We start from the raw sequence: 15,782 nt of genomic DNA, 5'->3' as shown, positions 1-15,782 counted from the left end.
CCCCGTCCCGCTGCCCCCGGCCGAGGGGGCGGCCCCGGCGGGGCGGGATGGGGGCGGTGGGTTCGCGGAGCACCGCCCTGCCGGGACCCCCGGGGACAGCCGGCGCCGTCGGGGCCGAAGCCGGTGGGGAGCCGGCGGGGGCTGCGTGGGCTGTGGGGAAGCCCGGGTGTCCCCGCCCGCTCGTGCCCGGCGGGCTGCGGGAACGAGCCGGTGGCCGGCACCGCCCGTGCCCGGCTGCCCCGCTGTGGCTGCGGCTCCGCCACCGGGACGAACCCGCTGAGCGGGGGAGGGAGGGACCCACCCGTGATGTACGGACCCTGCCCACGAGTGGGACCCTGAGCAAGTCACCCCACTGCGCGCCCCTAAAGCCGCCGCGCTTTTGGTGCCCGCATCGCGGGCAGGGGCACCAGGGGAGGCAGGGCCGGGAAGATGCCCCGGGGCGTGCGGCGGGGTGGCCCCGGCGATGCTCCGTCCCCTGCCCGCTCCGGCCGTGGCGCTGCGGCGGCGCTCGGCGGGTCCCCGCGCGGGTCCGTGCGACGGGCGCTGGGTGGTGCTGGAGCCACACGGAGCCCGGCGCTGCCCCAGCCCCGCGTCCGCGGCTCCGGGGCTGAGCTGAGCTGCGGATCCAGGGGCTGCGACCCGCCACCGGGTTTTAAGCGGGGCTTTGCTGGCGGGGGGCTCAGGCGGGGCGCTGCGGGGGGTGCGGAGGCACCGCAGTAAGGAGGGGGGGACAGCGGCTGGGCAGATGCTGGTGTTTTATGTACAGGGTTAACTCCTGCTGACTTCGGGGCGGGGGGGGCAAAACCCCTGTGTGTGCACCCCCTCACTGTCCTGCAGTGGCTGCAAAGGGCTGGCACACGGCATGGGCTGCGTGGGGCCGGCCGAGGGCAATGGGCTTGGGCTTGGGCTCTAAACTAGAAACTAGGCCAGTCCGCACACACAACTGGGAGCTGACACCTCTCCAGCACCGAGACGTGGCATTTCCTTGTCACAGACAGTGCTGGGGCTGAGTGGAGGGCAGAGCCAGAACAGCATTGTTATGTTTAATATAAAATAATTGCTATGCTCCAGGTAATGCCCACGTGCCGCTCCATGCCGTGGCACCAGGGTGCTGCGGAGCCCAGCGCCCATCTCCCAGCCCGCACACTATGAACGCTGCTTCCCCCTCCCACCACCCCTGGGTTGTGGCTGCCCAAGCGGCATGGCCCCCTCCTGGTGCCTGTCCCCCGCATGCTCTGTGCCCCACCAGCCCTTGACGGGTGGAAACAATCGCCTCAGGGGAGCTGCTCCAAAACCACTAAGGAACCGGAGCTGCCCTCACCCTCGATGTGCCAGCTCCCACGTTGCTCTACGCACCAGGAGGACCGTGCCCAGCAGAGGCTTCAGCCACACCAGCCACAGCCCCCGGTGAGCCGTGCAGGTGTCCCAAAGCAGACCCCCACGCTGGTGCCAGAGCCACTTCCCGGCCGGACACCGTGTGCTGTTCAACCTCCTGGAGCACATTCCTCTGGGACAGGTCACCCAGGGCTGGTACCACAGGTGACACGGTGCTGGGGTGCCCACGTGAGCAGCCCGTGCTGGAACCACTTTTTCCGTGTCCTGGCACAGAGCCACATTACCCTCCCGGCAGCATGGGCATCGCTGTCACGGCCTCTCGCAGCGGCACAAGCCCCGCGTGTGTCAGTGCACCCCCCCCCCACGTGTGTCAGTGCACACCGTGACACGCTCATGGGTCTGGGGGAGCGTGGGTGGGTGGAGCAGAGCTGGAAACACGGCTGGCCAGAGCACCAGCAGACCCTCCGCGTAGCGCTGCTTAAGGAGAGATTAAATGGAAATAATTTCTATTTATTGTAATATTTATCGAGGTTTAGTAAATAATTGATGCTGATTTCTCCTTGATTTCCTTGGGGGCCAGTGTGCGGTTCTGGTGAATTAAAGTTTAATGACATGTGACAAGCCTGGAGAAGTCGGAGCAGGCAGACGCTGGGCACGCCGGCCGGGGGCTCGACCTGTGCTGCCCTGGCTCGGATGGGAGTGAAGAACCTCTGGCTGTGGGCTCCTGGGGAACCTCTGCACATCCAGTTCTGCCTTCACCAGTCCCCTCGATTTACAGTGTGCAGAGCAGATCCCAGTGTCTACAAACAGCACAGTGTTCATTGTCCCTTTGGATCCATCGCTGATACTGTGTGTGACGCGTCTGTCTGAGGTGGGGGGGACACAAAGGCACCGAGGGAAGCAGCAGAGCCAGCAAAGCCCTTTGGGCAGGACATCAGCACGGCGCTTGCATGAGCAAAGGGGGAAAAGCTGCTTGTGCCCCGTTTGGCAAACTGGGGACTGTCACCGCACTGGGTGACACCAGCCCTGACCAGGCACCGAGTGATGCGTTCGTACCCAGCGTGGGAGCAGCAGAGCTGGAGGACCCAAGAGAAGCTGTTGGGACATGGGAGCCCTCGTGCTCCCTCCTGCCAGCCCCAGTCCCGTGTGCCCTCCAAGCTGAACAGCTTCATCCCTGCAGCTTTTGGCTGGGCTCTCTGCCGGGTCAGACAGCGCTGGTTGCCGCGGCGGGGCCGGCTGCTCGGCAGAGTCGTGCATGGTGTCTGTGCGTCGGTGTGATGTCCAAGCCCTATGGCACCACCACGTGCAGCTGACCGAGCTGGGGCTGCCCTCGCCTTACCTGTGTCTGCTTGGGCACCCATGGGCCTCTCTTGGGGAACTTTAGTTTTTTGGGTTTAGTCGTTATTCACACGGGTCGACTCGCGAAGGTTCGGGGACTTGGCAGGCTTGAAAAGCTGCTGGGTCAAGGAGAAGGTGAACCAGCTGGAACGAGTGAGCTCACAGCTCCTCTCCTCTGTGGAAAGAACAGACACTCTCAGGCATGCCCATGGGCAGCTGGCACCCACCTGCCACCGAGCATGCCCGTGCCACTGGGACAGCCAGGGATGTGCCCATGGACCCAAGCAGGAGAGTTCCTGTGGATGTGTCCTCCTCCCCTTTAGAACCATCAAGGTCCTGGCTGAAGAGTCTGGTGGTGGCATCACTGGTGGCCACCTCTGGGGCCAGCCATCCCTGGACATGCCTCCCTCCCTCCCTCTCCCACTCCCCTCTCAGACAGCAGTCAGGTTGGGAGCTGAGGCCCGCAGGGCTGCCACACACCTAGTCTGGGACTTGTCCTTCTCCTCCGTCTTGAGGTGGCACTGGCAGGTGGAGGCCTTGCTGTAGCTGACAGAGCGCTTGGTGGACTTCTTCCACTTCCGCACATTCCGCACAACTCGCTTGAAGATGAGGTAGAAGATCTCACAGACGGTGAGGACAATGCAGATGGAGGAGGCTCCAACCATGAAATAGGTGAAGACTCTTTTCTCAGTTGGCCGAGCAATATAGCAGTCCACAGTGTTGGGGCAGGGCTCCACGTTGGAGCACTTCACCAGCCGTGGCAAGTCGAAGCTGTCCCACATCTTGTGGAGGAGGTAGAGAAACAGGATCTCTATGATAAGCTTGAAGAAGAGGCTGAGCAGGTAAGTCCACCACAGCCCGCCGTGCTTCTTGCCTGTGTTGCTGTAGAGCTTGGGGCAATTCTCCCCATTCTTCTCCCGGTTCTTCTTCTCGCGGTCCTCCCGGTAGGCCACATGCATAATGACCAGGAGGGAAGGGCAAGTGACAAAGATGAGCTGCAGGGCCCAGAGGCGGATGTGGGAGATGGGGAAGAAGTGGTCATAGCAGACGTTGGTGCAGCCCGGCTGCCGCGTGTTGCAGTCAAAGTCCTTCTGCTCATCTCCCCACACGCGCTCAGCTGCCACCACGTAGACCAGCACACGGAAGACAAAGACCACGGAGAGCCAGATGCGGCCGAAGGCTGTGGAGTATTTGTTGACCCCGCTGAGCAGTGCCTGCAGCGTTTTCCAATCCATGGCAGTCGGTGGAGACCGGAATCACCCAACCTGGAGAAACAGCACCAGAAGCAGCAGGTGAAGAGATGCGATGGGAGACAGCAATGGGGCAGCTCATCTCTTGCTGCACTTCATCTCATTGACCTCCCAGAGTCTGTCCCCCACCAGGTTACACTCGTTTGGGGTGGGAGGACCATCCCACTTGTGGACAGTAAAGCCCAGCCCCACACTCTCCTGGTGAGTCAGCGGTGACTCAACCTCTCTGTACTTCCTTCTGATGGAGGCTTTGCCGTAAGGGATGAGCCACCCGGCCAAGTCCCTGCCACCAAGTCCCTGGCCTGATTGCGCACGTTGGTGTAAATTGGCAGCGCAATCCCCTGGAGCGGGCCAGGATCAACAAGGGGAGGCCGTGCCTGGGCGGCAGGTGGGGATGGCTGTGCGGGGCGCTCGGCATGTCAGCAAAGCAAAGGTTTGTGTGGACACCAGCCCCACGAGCTGGCAGGTCTCTTGCGGGCAGGAGGGGACTTTGCAGCGCATTTCCATCCGTGAATACATCTACCTTCTCCCCTGCTGCCCACAGGCGCACGTGCTGATGGACGCCAGGATGGATGCCCAGCACCCTGCCAGCTCCCTCTCGGCTGCAGAGGCGCTGGCTCCCCGTGGGGTGCAGCACCGGACCAGCATGGCTCCCAGTCTGTGCTCCCCAGGCTCATCCTCTTTCCTCCCCAGGGCTTTGTGTGGCTCAGCCACGTTCCGCTGCATGACCGCCACTGGCGTGTTTTGGGGATGGATGGGGAAGATCCCAGGGGATCTCAGGCTTGGTCCCAGCTGGTCCCAGCCTTCCCTGAGCCTCAGCTTCTACATTGGTAAAATGGGATAAACTGGCCACTGTGCTTTTCTAATGCAAAGAGCCGAAGGGGAAGCAGCTGCTGCAGAACCGGGATGCCGGGACACGCCAGGGACCGGTTTTCTCTCGTGCAGGTGACGCCCCAGGCAGCCCAAGCGTGGGTCAGAGTGGGGCTGCTGAAAGCGAGAGTCCCTGCGCAGCTGCCAGCGAGTTGTCCTGGCTGGCACCCCACTGCCGGCAGCCCCGAGGCCCGGCGCCGGCCAAACCGGCTCCGCAGCTCAGCCTGGGGCTGCCCCGGTGCAAGGAGGACGATGTGCTAAGCCTGACCCGGAGCTTTACTGCCGCCTGAATTTACAAACCCCGGGTGATTTTTACCCAGAGGTGAGCTGGCAGCTGTTGACTCCGTGCCATAAAGGTGTCTCCCGTGACACTGCGCTTCACGGGCTGGGTCCGTCCCTGCACCGTTGGCTTTTGAGGAGTTGCTCTGCATAATGCACGCCGCCGCTGCTGGGAGCACGGGGGGGCTGCGGTGTGGGGGTGAAGACCAGAGCGAAGCACCCCGCGATCCCAGGGTAAGCAGGGAGGGCTGAGCCCCCGAAAGGACAGAGCCGAGCACCGGCGATGCTCAGAGAAGACTTTTTGCAGCCTCTTTACCTTTGCGAGAATCACTCCAGTTTTGTGAGGAACTGCCAAGTTTTGCGGGTCTGTGCCCGACAGCAGGACACGCTGCAGGCCAGCTCCTCACACACCCCAGGAATGGTCCAGCTGCGCCCGCGGAGCTGCTGCGGGTCTGCAGCGATGGGCTGCTGCGGGTCTGCAGCGCCGGGTGCCTGCGCGGCTCTGGCAGAAGGAATGTGCCGAAGCTCCGCGGGAGCCGCGACTGGCCCAGCAGGTTGGGGCCGGGGCCGGGGAGGCGACATCGCAGCTAGCAAATGCTTCCAGGGGAAACACGTCCCAGATATCACTAGCCCCAACATTTTATTTCTGCATTTTCCAAAAGAGATGTTTTGTGTAAGAAAAATATGGGGGTTTTCCAGACAAATTTTTTGTTTCTGGCTATTGAAGAGCCCACCCGGGGAGTACAGGACAGCCCAGGAGCCAACGGGCAACTCCCGGGCCAGTTGGAAAGCGTCGTTCAAGCCCAAGCATTAATTCCTTCCTTCCCAGCTCCTCGGGTCAGTCCGCGCTGCACGCTCCCACTCCCACTCCCAAGGAGCCGCTGCCGGCTGCCAACCCGGCGCCCTCCGAGACGTACCTGGAGGAGGCTCGAGCTCCTTCCACGCTCACCGGGGGCTGTGGGGTGGGAAGTGCCCAGCACGGGGCATGGCTGGGGGCACGATGGCACACGGGCGATCAGGGTCCCCTCATCCGGGGAGGGCTGTGCGGCACGATGAGGTGTCCTGGGGCTGCAGGGAAGGAACAGAGCCTGGAGCACTGCCCAGAGCCTGGAGCACTGCCCAGAGCCCATGGGGCTGCCCGGAGCCTGTCCCTGGCCAGGGCCAAACTGCAGCAAGCCCCGAACCTGCTGCCACGCTCCCACGCTGCTGGCCCGGGGGTGCACCAAGAAGCACGGCTGAGCTGAGCAGGGCTGAGCTGGGGTCCCATGCCAGCACGTGCTGAGTGCCAGGGCAGCACCCCTGCCCTGCACACCTCTGCTTGCCGCCTCGTCTGACACTGGGAAATCCTCCTCCCCGGCAAACCCACGGCAGCTAGCCAGGGTGCTCCCGCCCAGCCCTTCGCTTTAAAATCGGGAGAGGGGAGCTGCTGTTTTCCCCTTGTCAGCCGAAACCTGGTGTCAATGGCAGAGCCCATATCCCCCGCTTGCCCCCAGGGCCCGTGCCCCCTCGCCAGCCTGCCAATTCACCCGTGTCCCCATCTCCAGGGCCCCACGGGCAATGCCGCCCAGCACCCACCTGCCCGGCTCAGCCCAGCACCGACTCTGGCCATGGACCCGTGGTGAGGTGGGAAGGGGAGCGCGAGCTCCGTGCTGAGCCCTGTGCCGCGGTGTGGTGTGCGGCGCTGAGGGACCCCCGCAGCCCGGCCGGCGCTGGCTGGCAGCCAGGCAGAGCAAGAGCAATGTTCCAGGTGTGCTCGGCTCTGCCTGCAGCGCCGGTTTGCCTCCCGTGAAGCCCAGCACCCTCATCAGCCCCCAGCATGCCAGTCCGCTGCGTCACCGCTGGGTCCTGCCCCGCGTGGGTGCAGGGTGTTGGGCCCGAAAGCACCCAGCTCCTGCCTGGGGTGCACAGCAGAGCGGGGCCGTGCACTTTCTCTGGGGGGGGCTCAGCCTCTTGTGGTCCCCGGGGAGGGTGGTGGCACAGAGGAGCAGGGCCTGAGGTGACCGTTCCTGCTCCTCGGGGTGCCACGCTGTGCCATCCCCCGGGGACCCCGGCACTGCCTGTGGGGTCCCGACGTGGCACTATGCAATGTTGGGGTCCCTACCTTCAGCCACCACAGGCACGGCAGCCCCAGCCATAACACAGCTCCCATCTGCACCCCATTAACACCACGGGGTCCGTCCCCTCACAACCTGCAGGTCCCCAGCAGCCCTGTGAGCACCCCACGCCTCTGCCCCAGCGCGCTGGAGGTACCTGCCCGGCCGGTAAAGAGCCAGAGGGAGGTGGCTGGATCCAGGCAGCTTTCGGAGTAGGGAAGCTCTTTCCCAGCTGTGCTGTCTGCAGCCCTCCTGCGTGCCCAGGTTTTGTCCACGGCGCTGAGTGTGTGTGGGGAGGGGAAGGGTAGTTTGTTCCGTTCCCAGTATCTGGGTGAGTCTGGCAAACAGCTCCTGTAGAGGTTCTTGTCTGTGCACATGCACACACACGCTTGGGTTGAACAATAAAGGCGGGTCAAATCCAGCAGTGCGATCACCGGAGCCAGATTCCTCTGCAAGTGACGCCAGCAGCTCCTGCCAGGTGATGCTCCGTCCCCGGCACGGGTGGCTATGGGCACTGCAAACCCGGCAGCAAACCCCAGGCAAGACCAGGGCAGCCGGGGTCCGGCACCGGGCTCACCACCATCCCCCAGGTACGGGGCAGCCAGCAACCATTGCTAAGAATCACAAATTACGCAATTATAGCCCACTTTTTAAATTATTTTGCCTTAGTAATAGTTTTGCAACAGCACATCGGTATCTCCAACCTACAGCAACCTGCAGCCACCGCCCTGCCGGCGCCAGGGCATCCTGGACGAGACCTTTCCCAAAGAGTGTCACAGACTGGGTGGCAGAGCACGGCGCGATGGGACCCTGCCCTGCCGGCTACCTCCAGTCCTGTCCTCCTGGGACCGGGGTTGTGTCCCTAAGGGGACCATCCCTCTCCCAGAGCGCCGGTGGCTCCTAGGAGGCTGAGTCCTGCCCCAGCAGCCGGGTGCCCCGCTCAGCCTCTCCCCCTGGCACAGCCCCATTTCGTGGCTCTGCAGATGTGGCCCAGGCAGAAATGTGTTTCCACTCGCCCTCGGTTTACCCGGCCTCTCGGCTGCCCCGAGGCTTTCCTAGCATCGCTCCGGCACGCCCCGGGGCCGAGCGCACCGAGACAAGACGTTTTTCCCAGGCGCTCCCTGGCCCCCGCAGCCCCATGCGGCGCCTCGCCGGGGTCACCCCTCCCATGGGGACACGTTTGAAGAGCCCGGCCGGGTGCTTGATGCTGTGAGAGGTTTTCTCCGCACACTTGTGGCAGACAAGGAGCCGCTCACCCAGCAGCTTTTTAGCTCCAGGAAGTCAAATAAAGTGTGGGGGGGTTTGCTGGGCTGGGGACGTGGCAGGGAGAGATCACGGGGGGGGGGGCCAGGAAAACCCTTGTGGGGGCCTGGGGGTGCGGAGCGGGGTGAGCCCAGAGGAGGGGGCAGACCCAGGCACCCTCATCCCGGACAAGAGCGAAGGGAGGTCTGCGGAGAAGCCAGGAGCCTCCCTTCACCCAGGAGCTGCCTTTGCACAGTCCTATCAGCAGTATCAGGAATTTGAGCTATGTTCTAGAGAGTCGGCATTGCAGGAGATCCGGCAAGAATCTGGGGGCTGTGGCCTTTGAGATAAAACACCCAGGAGAGAAGGAAGATGGCAAGAACCATCGGCAGTTCTGATTTCTTGCTAAGGCAGCAGCTCCCTGCCCCACGGTAAAACCCTGTAAGGGCCAGGTGAAGAGGGGGGCCAGACCCCCAGTAGCCTCTTGCCTACAATTTTGGCATTTCAGGAGGAGCCACGTGGCCACGGCGAGAGAGTTCAGGTGCCTTTTGGCACAGGCAGAAGGTTTCCCCTAAGGCGGTTGGGTGGGGAATGGAAACACCTCATGTTTCGCAGCGCTAAGCTGGGTATTTGGACGTCCCAGCAAAGGGCAAGTCCCTGCACCCCCTCTGCCATCCCTCTGCCGACCGATCCGGTGTGGGCACAGGGACAAGGTGCCAATGCGGTTCGGCAGCTCTCAGCACCGGGGAGCCCTTGGAGGAGCTTCGGGTATGTGCATGGGGCATGTCACCCTGCTGTCACCCCGCTCTGGCTTGGTGGGGTGCCAGATGTGAACACTAAAAACACCCAGTGACTTCCAGTGGCCCGACCTCGGGTCCTCCATAAAGGAAAAAACTGAGCAGTGGAGCAGGCAGCCGCCAAACCAGCAGGAAAACCTCAAAGCCTCTTTAAAAGGGTCTTAATCGGGGCATCGCAGGAGGCAGCACTTGGCCGCCCGCCGGGGCTGGGACCCAGCCCTGCCTTTGATCTCCAGCTCCCTGCCTGTCAACAGCATCCCGGCCATCCCAGCCATCCTGCTCCGGGGCCGTGTCCCCAGGGAGGAGACCTCCCCTGCAAGCGCTGGGGCGCAGGAGTCACGGGGGCCTGGGAGCCGGCAGCCGGGGCAGCCACTCTCTCCGGCACGCTGGACAAAAATCAGAGTTTCTCTTTAATTCCCAGCAAACATGCAGTTTTCGGGCATGGAAGAAACAACCCCTCGCTGGGAAGTCGAGTCTGTCCCAGACCTGCACCACCGCGCACGTGAGCCCCTCCACCTCCCCGGCTGGGCTGGAGTTAGTGATGGTTTTGTTTTAAATCCCCTCTCCCCAAATTTCAGGGGGCCTTCTGGACACCCCCACAAGCAAATGCAATCCCCTGTATGATGATGCAAAGTCTGGCACATATTCAGCTTTTATTGTGACATCCCCCAGTGTATTTGCTTTCCCACTGACGCCGGTCCTGCCTCTCAACCCAGCGCTCTGCGTCCCAGGAGGCGGTGAGGTCTCCAGCACCCCGGTTTCTGCAGCACCGACTGGGGCAACCTCAGCTCACCTTGGTGCAGAGCACAAAAACACATCAGAAAGAAGACGACAAACGCTCCCATTTGTCCAGCCAGCCACCTCTGATCCCGAGCCCAGATGGTGCAAGACACCCAGAGCTTTGTGGAACGGCTGCAACGATTGCTCGCAGCAAGACAAAGCAGCACGACAACAAATGGCAACTGGATCGTCCGGTCTCTCGCAAGGGGCAGCGGCTCCGGCTGCTGCTTTGATGTGTGGAAGCGGGGCGGGCAGGCAGGGTGGTTGCTCTGGGTCTCGTCTCTGCAGCGATTAGCGCTTGCAGCTGGGGAACACCTCTGGATTTTGCTAATCGAGGACAACCTTGATCAACAGCGGCCAACCTTGCTTGAAAACAAACAGCCCAGCCCTAGCTCTTTAAATCAGAGGCAATGGCTTGCACACAAAGAACTACTTGTATCCTCTGATGTTAAAGGCTTCAGTAAAGAAAACATTCAGGTGGATAATTCAGCAAGCACAGCAACGAGAGCGGACAGAAGGAGGGCAGAGATCAGAACGGCTTCACTTAAAGGCGATGGAAGAAATCCACCTGTATTTCACCATCTGCCTCTCTCACCCCAAAGGTCTCCGAACTCACCAGTGTCTTTCACAAGGAGCCACCATGTCCCCAGAGGGTCCTGGGCTGGTGACAGGGATCCCCCAGGGCTCCTCCACCATCCTCACCCTCGTGGGGCAGCCGGTCCGGTCTCTGCCCTCCCGTCCGGCAGCGCTGCAGCCCTGCCTGCCCCCGGGATCCCCCCTCTGCCCCCTCCTTCAGCGTGTCCAGGCTGGTCCCTTTCCCAGGCTGGGCTGCGGGCACGAGCCCAGCTTTGCCCAAGGAGGCTCTCAGGTGGGAGCTGGTTCATCGGGTCAGGCGTGCTGCAAAGCGGCAGTAGCTGCAGTGACCTGACGCGGAGAACGGCCCCGATGCGAAAGGACACAGCGACGGCGTCCGTGTCCCCCCCCCGCCCCGCCGCAGAGCCAGCGAGTGCTGGGGCTGCTGGTGCTCAAGGAAAAAAACAATAATCGCACCCTCTAAATAAAGCAAAACCAGTAACAGATCGAGCTGCATGTTCAATGTTAATGTTACTTATGAGTGCATTTGCCATGAAATTATTGTTAATTATTCATCCCGGCTAATGCTCAGTTACCGTTGATGGCCTTAGAAATTGCAGTGCCGCCTGAGTCACGGCAGAACACGACATATTACAGCAATAAACGAGATCATATTCTGCCATTTAATGTTATTGTTTAATCAATGGTTGGGGTGTTTTTCCTCTCCTTTATTCAGCTGTTTTGCTTGGGTGTTTTTCTCCGGCCAGGCAGGAAGAGCCGGCAGCCCACGGTGGGCTCTGCCTGCCCGGCCGGATCCTCACCCCCGCGCTTCACCGCGGTGGCTGCCACACCGAGCACGTGCTCTTGTCCCCACTTGGCTAATGAGTGCTATTAATGATGAGCGCATCGGTCTGAAATGGCCCTGACACCTGTGGTGGGGCTCATGTAGGGTGAGGGATCCCTGGGGGGGGCGAGGGCACCCGTCCCGGCTGGCCCCTGTCCCCCACCACCTCCCAGCTGGGGTGAAAATCTGGGACATGTTTAAATTCCTGCAGCCTGTCCCTGGCAGCCCATGGCCGCAAAGGGCTTTGCTGCCTGTGGTCCCCAGGGATGTTTCACGCCCCTGGGTGTGCCCGCCTGTGCCCAGCAGCCCATCTTAAATCAAGAATTTATTTATTTTTTTTAAAGCCAGGGCTTGCAGGGAGATAATTAAGCTGTCCTCCTTGCTCGCCTGCATCCAGTGCCCAGCGAACACAGCAGGAGTTTTGCTGTTGACTTGCTGGGTGCAAGGACAAGCCCTTCCCCGGGCAGCGGAGACCTCGTAACACCCCGTGCATCCCCAAAACCACCCGCCCGGCCACAGCGCTCCCACCTCCGGCCAGAGCCATCACTCATGCCCAGCTCCAGGGGCTGCTCCGATGTTCAGTGGCTTTTCTCTGGCAGACCTGAGCCTCTGGCCAGCGGTTTGTCACCACGGCTGGTCCAAAGCCAGCCCAGAGCTGCCCGTGGGAGCGATGCTGTTCCAGGGGTGATGCAGCCCCTACTCCCCTCTTAGCAGTGCTGTGCCCAAGGAGCAGGAGAAGAACCGCTCTGGCCATCACTTCTTAGGGACAGAAATTTTTATTCATTGCAAGGATACCCTCAGGACCAGCTAAGCCAGCCCAGCTGGGACGGGCTCGACCTCCAGATACCGCTGCCGGTCCACAGCCGCCGCGGAGCTGCTTGTCCCTGTTGGCTCTCGGGGACTGCACGTGTCCTACAGCACCGGCTTTACCCCAAATTCAGCAGAACAATGTAACGTGCCTTCCCCAGGACGGGAGACACAGAGAGCCCTTGGGCACAGCCCGACTCCGAGGTGCAGCCACCTCCAGCGCTCCTGCACCGGGGGGACGGAGGATGAAGATGATGAGGAGGGTGCAGGGCAGGTGAGCAGCTTCTGCCTTCCCCTGGGCAGATCTAGGGAAGAGCCACCTCCTCCTCAGGCAGCGTGTCGGGGCTGGAGGCCGTGGGGGGGATGGAGGCTGTGGGGGGTTTGTAGTCTGCCCCATGGAAAACTTGCCCCCCCGTGCCTGCGGGCTCGGCGCAGGAGAGCGTGCCGTCTTGGCTGTGCCGGCGGCCCTCCCCACCGCCGGCCAGGAGGCACTCGTGGCACCGCTTGCCGATCAGGTAGGCGGCCTCGACAAGGCTCAGCACGACGCAGACGCAGGCGGTGACCACCATGAAGAGGGTGAAGATGTTCTTCTCGGTGGGCCGGGAGATGAAACAGTCCACCACGTTGGGGCAGGGGGGCAGCTCACACTTCACCACACGGGGCAGGGTGTAGTTCCTGTAGAAGTGGTAGAAGATGTAGAGGAAGACCACGTCCACGCCAGCCTTGAAGACAAGGCTGAGCAGGTAGGTCCACCACAGCCCCCCCCGCTTCTTGCCCGGGTTGAGGTAGATGTGGCGGCAGTCATCCCCGCCGGCGGCACGGTGCCTCTGCTGCTTGGCCTCCCGGTAGGCCACGTGCATGATGACCAGGAGAGATGGGCAGGTCACCAGGATGAGCTGCAGGGCCCAGAGGCGGATGTGGGAGACGGGGAAGAAGTGGTCGAAGCAGACGTTCCCGCAGCCCGGCTGCCGCGTGTTGCAGTCAAAGTCCTTGTGGTCATCGCTCCAGACCCGCTCGGCTGCCACAACGTAGACCAGCAGGCGGAAGATGAAGATGAGGGAGAGCCAGACGCGGCCGAAGGCTGTGGAGTACTTGTTGACCCCGCTGAGGAGCCCTTCAAACACCTCCCAGTTCATGGTGCCCCGATCCCCTTAGCGAGCCTGGGGGGAGAGAGAAGATACAGTCACCTCGACCGAGCAGCGAGAGATCCCCATGGGTGCACCCACGTGCCCTAAAGCTGCGCTCCCACCTCGGTGGCCTCGGGGACTGTCTGTGGCCTTTGTCACACGCAGGGACACGCACTGACACGTGCCCCAGCACAGACCTGGTCTGGGCGACGTGTCTCTGCAGAGCACCGTCCCCCTCTGCGGGGTCCCGCCAAAGCTTGCCGGTTCTGCCGCGGGAAAAGCATCCTTCAGCCCGTGCCCACCGCAGTCCGTGCCCTGCTCAGCCCTCCGTCATCCTGCACCACCCGCCCCATCCCTTGCCTCCTTGCACAGGTATTTGTTATTCATTTTCCTTACGTTGCCAGGCCTGGCCCCGGCAGACAACAAATAGGAGCAGCCGGGCCATGACTCACCCGGCAGCTCTGCGGCTCCGCTGCCACGTCCGCTCCCATCGCTGGAATCTGCCGTCGCCTCTGCTCTCCCGCCCAGGCAGCGCGGGAGGAACCCTGCACCGACCTGCGCCGTGCCCACGCGCCGGGAGAGGCCACGCCGGGCATGGCACAGCGTGGCGAGAGGACACCGCGGAGCAGAGGCAGTGGGTGAGCTGGGGGGGGCTGCACAGCCCCAGGCAGTGCCGAGGTGCTGGCCCAGGGCTGGGCGGCCACAATAACCCATTGCCATCAGCTCAGACTGAGCTCAGCGCGTACCAGCACCACGACCCCGAGGAGCTGGATTGCATCACGCTGCATAAACACACCCCACGTGGCACAGGGCTGCAGCTGAGCAGGACTCCCGGGGCCGCATTTGGCACCAACTCTCCTTAAACGTTTTATCTATCAGTAACATAACAAGATACCTCCTCGCTGGCAGCGCGTTTGGGGGTGAACACATCCCACTGCTCCACACAGCCTGGCCCGTGCAGCACGCCTGCTCCCGGGGCTGAGGTGGCTGCAGACGCTCCGGGGGCACGTACGTCCCACGGGAGCCGGCAGCTCCCGTCTCACCGGGGCAATCCCCGGGGACACACACGCGACCCTCAGATTTCTCCTTCCCCGTGCACACTTCCAGCAGCAGCGCAGGGTGCACCCATCACCCTGACGTCGGGTCGGGCTCTGCGGCGTGTGGCAGATGCATCTTCCTCAGCCCTAGCCCCACCTTACCAGGGCCGGGGGCTGCAGCAGAGGAGTGTTTTCATGCCGCTTACCTGCGGGGGGGGTCCCTCTGCCGAGGCCGGCGCTGCTGCCGGTCGGTGTTTGCCCGTGGCAGGAGCGCATCGCTGGGTGCAAGAAACGCCGGCGCCGCGTGAGTCACCCTTGGGCTCCTGGGAGCGAGGAGGAGATTCCCAGGGGGAAGGGACAAGGTTTGAGGCAGATCCCCACGTGTCCCGTAGGCTGCCAAATTTCCTGGGGCGAAGGGGTGTCCCACAGGGTGCGGGGGCCCAATCCTGCTGCCACGCAGGGAAGGGCTGCATCGGCTGCCCCACCGCGGAGAACACTGCGTGCTGGGGTGTCTGCCCCCGGCTGCCACGGGAATGCCAGGATGCCCAGCGCAGCCTGGGTCCCCCATCCCCTCCCTGCGCCCGTCTTTGCTTGCTCAGGGCTGACGTGGCCGAAGCTCTGGGAGCTCCTGCCCAAGGCACCGGGAGCCGCTTGGCCAAACACCTCCCTTTATAATCCCTTTTTATTCAAACTTTGCACCGTGGCAATGACTTAAGAGAAGCCTTTATCCCTCCCCGCCTTCTGATGAGCGGGCGGCAGCTGATTGGGAATTAATTAACCACTTTTCCTGTGCTCCCCTCGCTTGCAAGCTGGCACAAGTCTCTTCCCCATCACCCCATCCCCAAAGCCTGAGCGCCCTCCCAGAAGACCCCCCAGCTCAGAGAACCCCCCTCTTTGAGGCCTGACCCCCGGCTCGCAGCTCTGGGGCGCAGCGGGGAGCACAGAGCAGGGGGGCATGGGGGGGGGGGTGTCCAAGGAACGGGTGCTGCCGTGTGGGGCACGAGAGCTCAGGTACGGCTGGAGTCATCTGAGGAGCAAACACACGTTTCATTTGCAATTCCACTGGGTTTTAAAAAAAAATGTAGAGAAACAAATCTAAACAGCTGTAAAGTAAATTACCACTGTTTGCGGATGGCTCCAGGGAAGAGTTCTGCAGTTTGAAATCAAACAAGCCCATTTTTATTTTTTTAACGTGCCTGTGCGGTGGCTGTGCCGGGAAGGGGGGTTCCTGGGGTCTGTGTCCCCTCGTGGGCAGGCAGGGAGAGCACAGAGCAGCACCCATCCCAGCGGCGGGTGGGGGGAGCGCTCTGCCCCGGGTGCCCCCAGGGTCGCGGGTGTCCGAAGGGGCTCTCGTGGCTTGTTGCTTTCTGGGTTAAAATCCCCTCTTTTGGGGAGCTGCCAGACGCGATG

General features: G+C 62.4%; 2 protein-coding genes across 7 annotated transcripts; both read right to left on the bottom strand.

The window, feature by feature from the left end:
• Positions 1–1,830: 1,830 nt before the first annotated feature.
• On the bottom strand, positions 1,831–8,060 carry GJB3 (gap junction protein beta 3). 5 transcript variants are annotated; one of them, XM_054802448.1, is made up of 4 exons: positions 7,323–8,060; positions 5,990–6,140; positions 3,154–3,938; positions 1,831–2,848 (listed from the first exon to the last, which is right to left on the bottom strand). In XM_054802448.1, exons 3-4 carry the CDS (start codon positions 3,906–3,908, stop codon positions 2,833–2,835), a joined length of 771 nt encoding a protein of 256 aa, XP_054658423.1. In that variant the 5' UTR covers positions 3,909–3,938; positions 5,990–6,140; positions 7,323–8,060; the 3' UTR covers positions 1,831–2,832. The 5 variants fall into 5 exon arrangements, with proteins under 5 accessions (XP_054658423.1, XP_054658419.1, XP_054658420.1 ...); XM_054802444.1 differs by having other exon boundaries at positions 1,831–3,938; XM_054802445.1 differs by lacking the exon at positions 7,323–8,060 and adding an exon at positions 6,648–7,304 and having other exon boundaries at positions 1,831–3,938.
• A 4,116-nt stretch (positions 8,061–12,176) lies between these two features.
• On the bottom strand, positions 12,177–14,903 carry LOC129195854 (gap junction beta-5 protein-like). Of its 2 annotated transcripts, XM_054802461.1 has the most exons (3): positions 13,788–14,903; positions 13,458–13,601; positions 12,177–13,368 (listed from the first exon to the last, which is right to left on the bottom strand). In XM_054802461.1, exon 3 carries the CDS (start codon positions 13,342–13,344, stop codon positions 12,514–12,516), a length of 831 nt encoding a protein of 276 aa, XP_054658436.1. In that variant the 5' UTR covers positions 13,345–13,368; positions 13,458–13,601; positions 13,788–14,903; the 3' UTR covers positions 12,177–12,513. The 2 variants fall into 2 exon arrangements, with proteins under 2 accessions (XP_054658436.1, XP_054658435.1); XM_054802460.1 differs by lacking the exon at positions 13,458–13,601.
• Positions 14,904–15,782: the final 879 nt, after the last annotated feature.

Source organism: Grus americana, chromosome 23, assembly GCF_028858705.1.
Source record: "Grus americana isolate bGruAme1 chromosome 23, bGruAme1.mat, whole genome shotgun sequence".
Taxonomy (NCBI): Eukaryota; Metazoa; Chordata; class Aves; order Gruiformes; family Gruidae; genus Grus; species Grus americana.
This window is presented reverse-complemented; position numbering and strand designations above follow the sequence as displayed.

What these genes read in the sequence shown, in the direction of transcription:
- GJB3 (XM_054802444.1), bottom strand. Translation starts at nt 3,908, where the DNA reads ATGGATTGGAAAACGCTGCAGGCACTGCTCAGCGGGGTCAACAAATAC.
- LOC129195854 (XM_054802461.1), bottom strand. Translation starts at nt 13,344, where the DNA reads ATGAACTGGGAGGTGTTTGAAGGGCTCCTCAGCGGGGTCAACAAGTAC.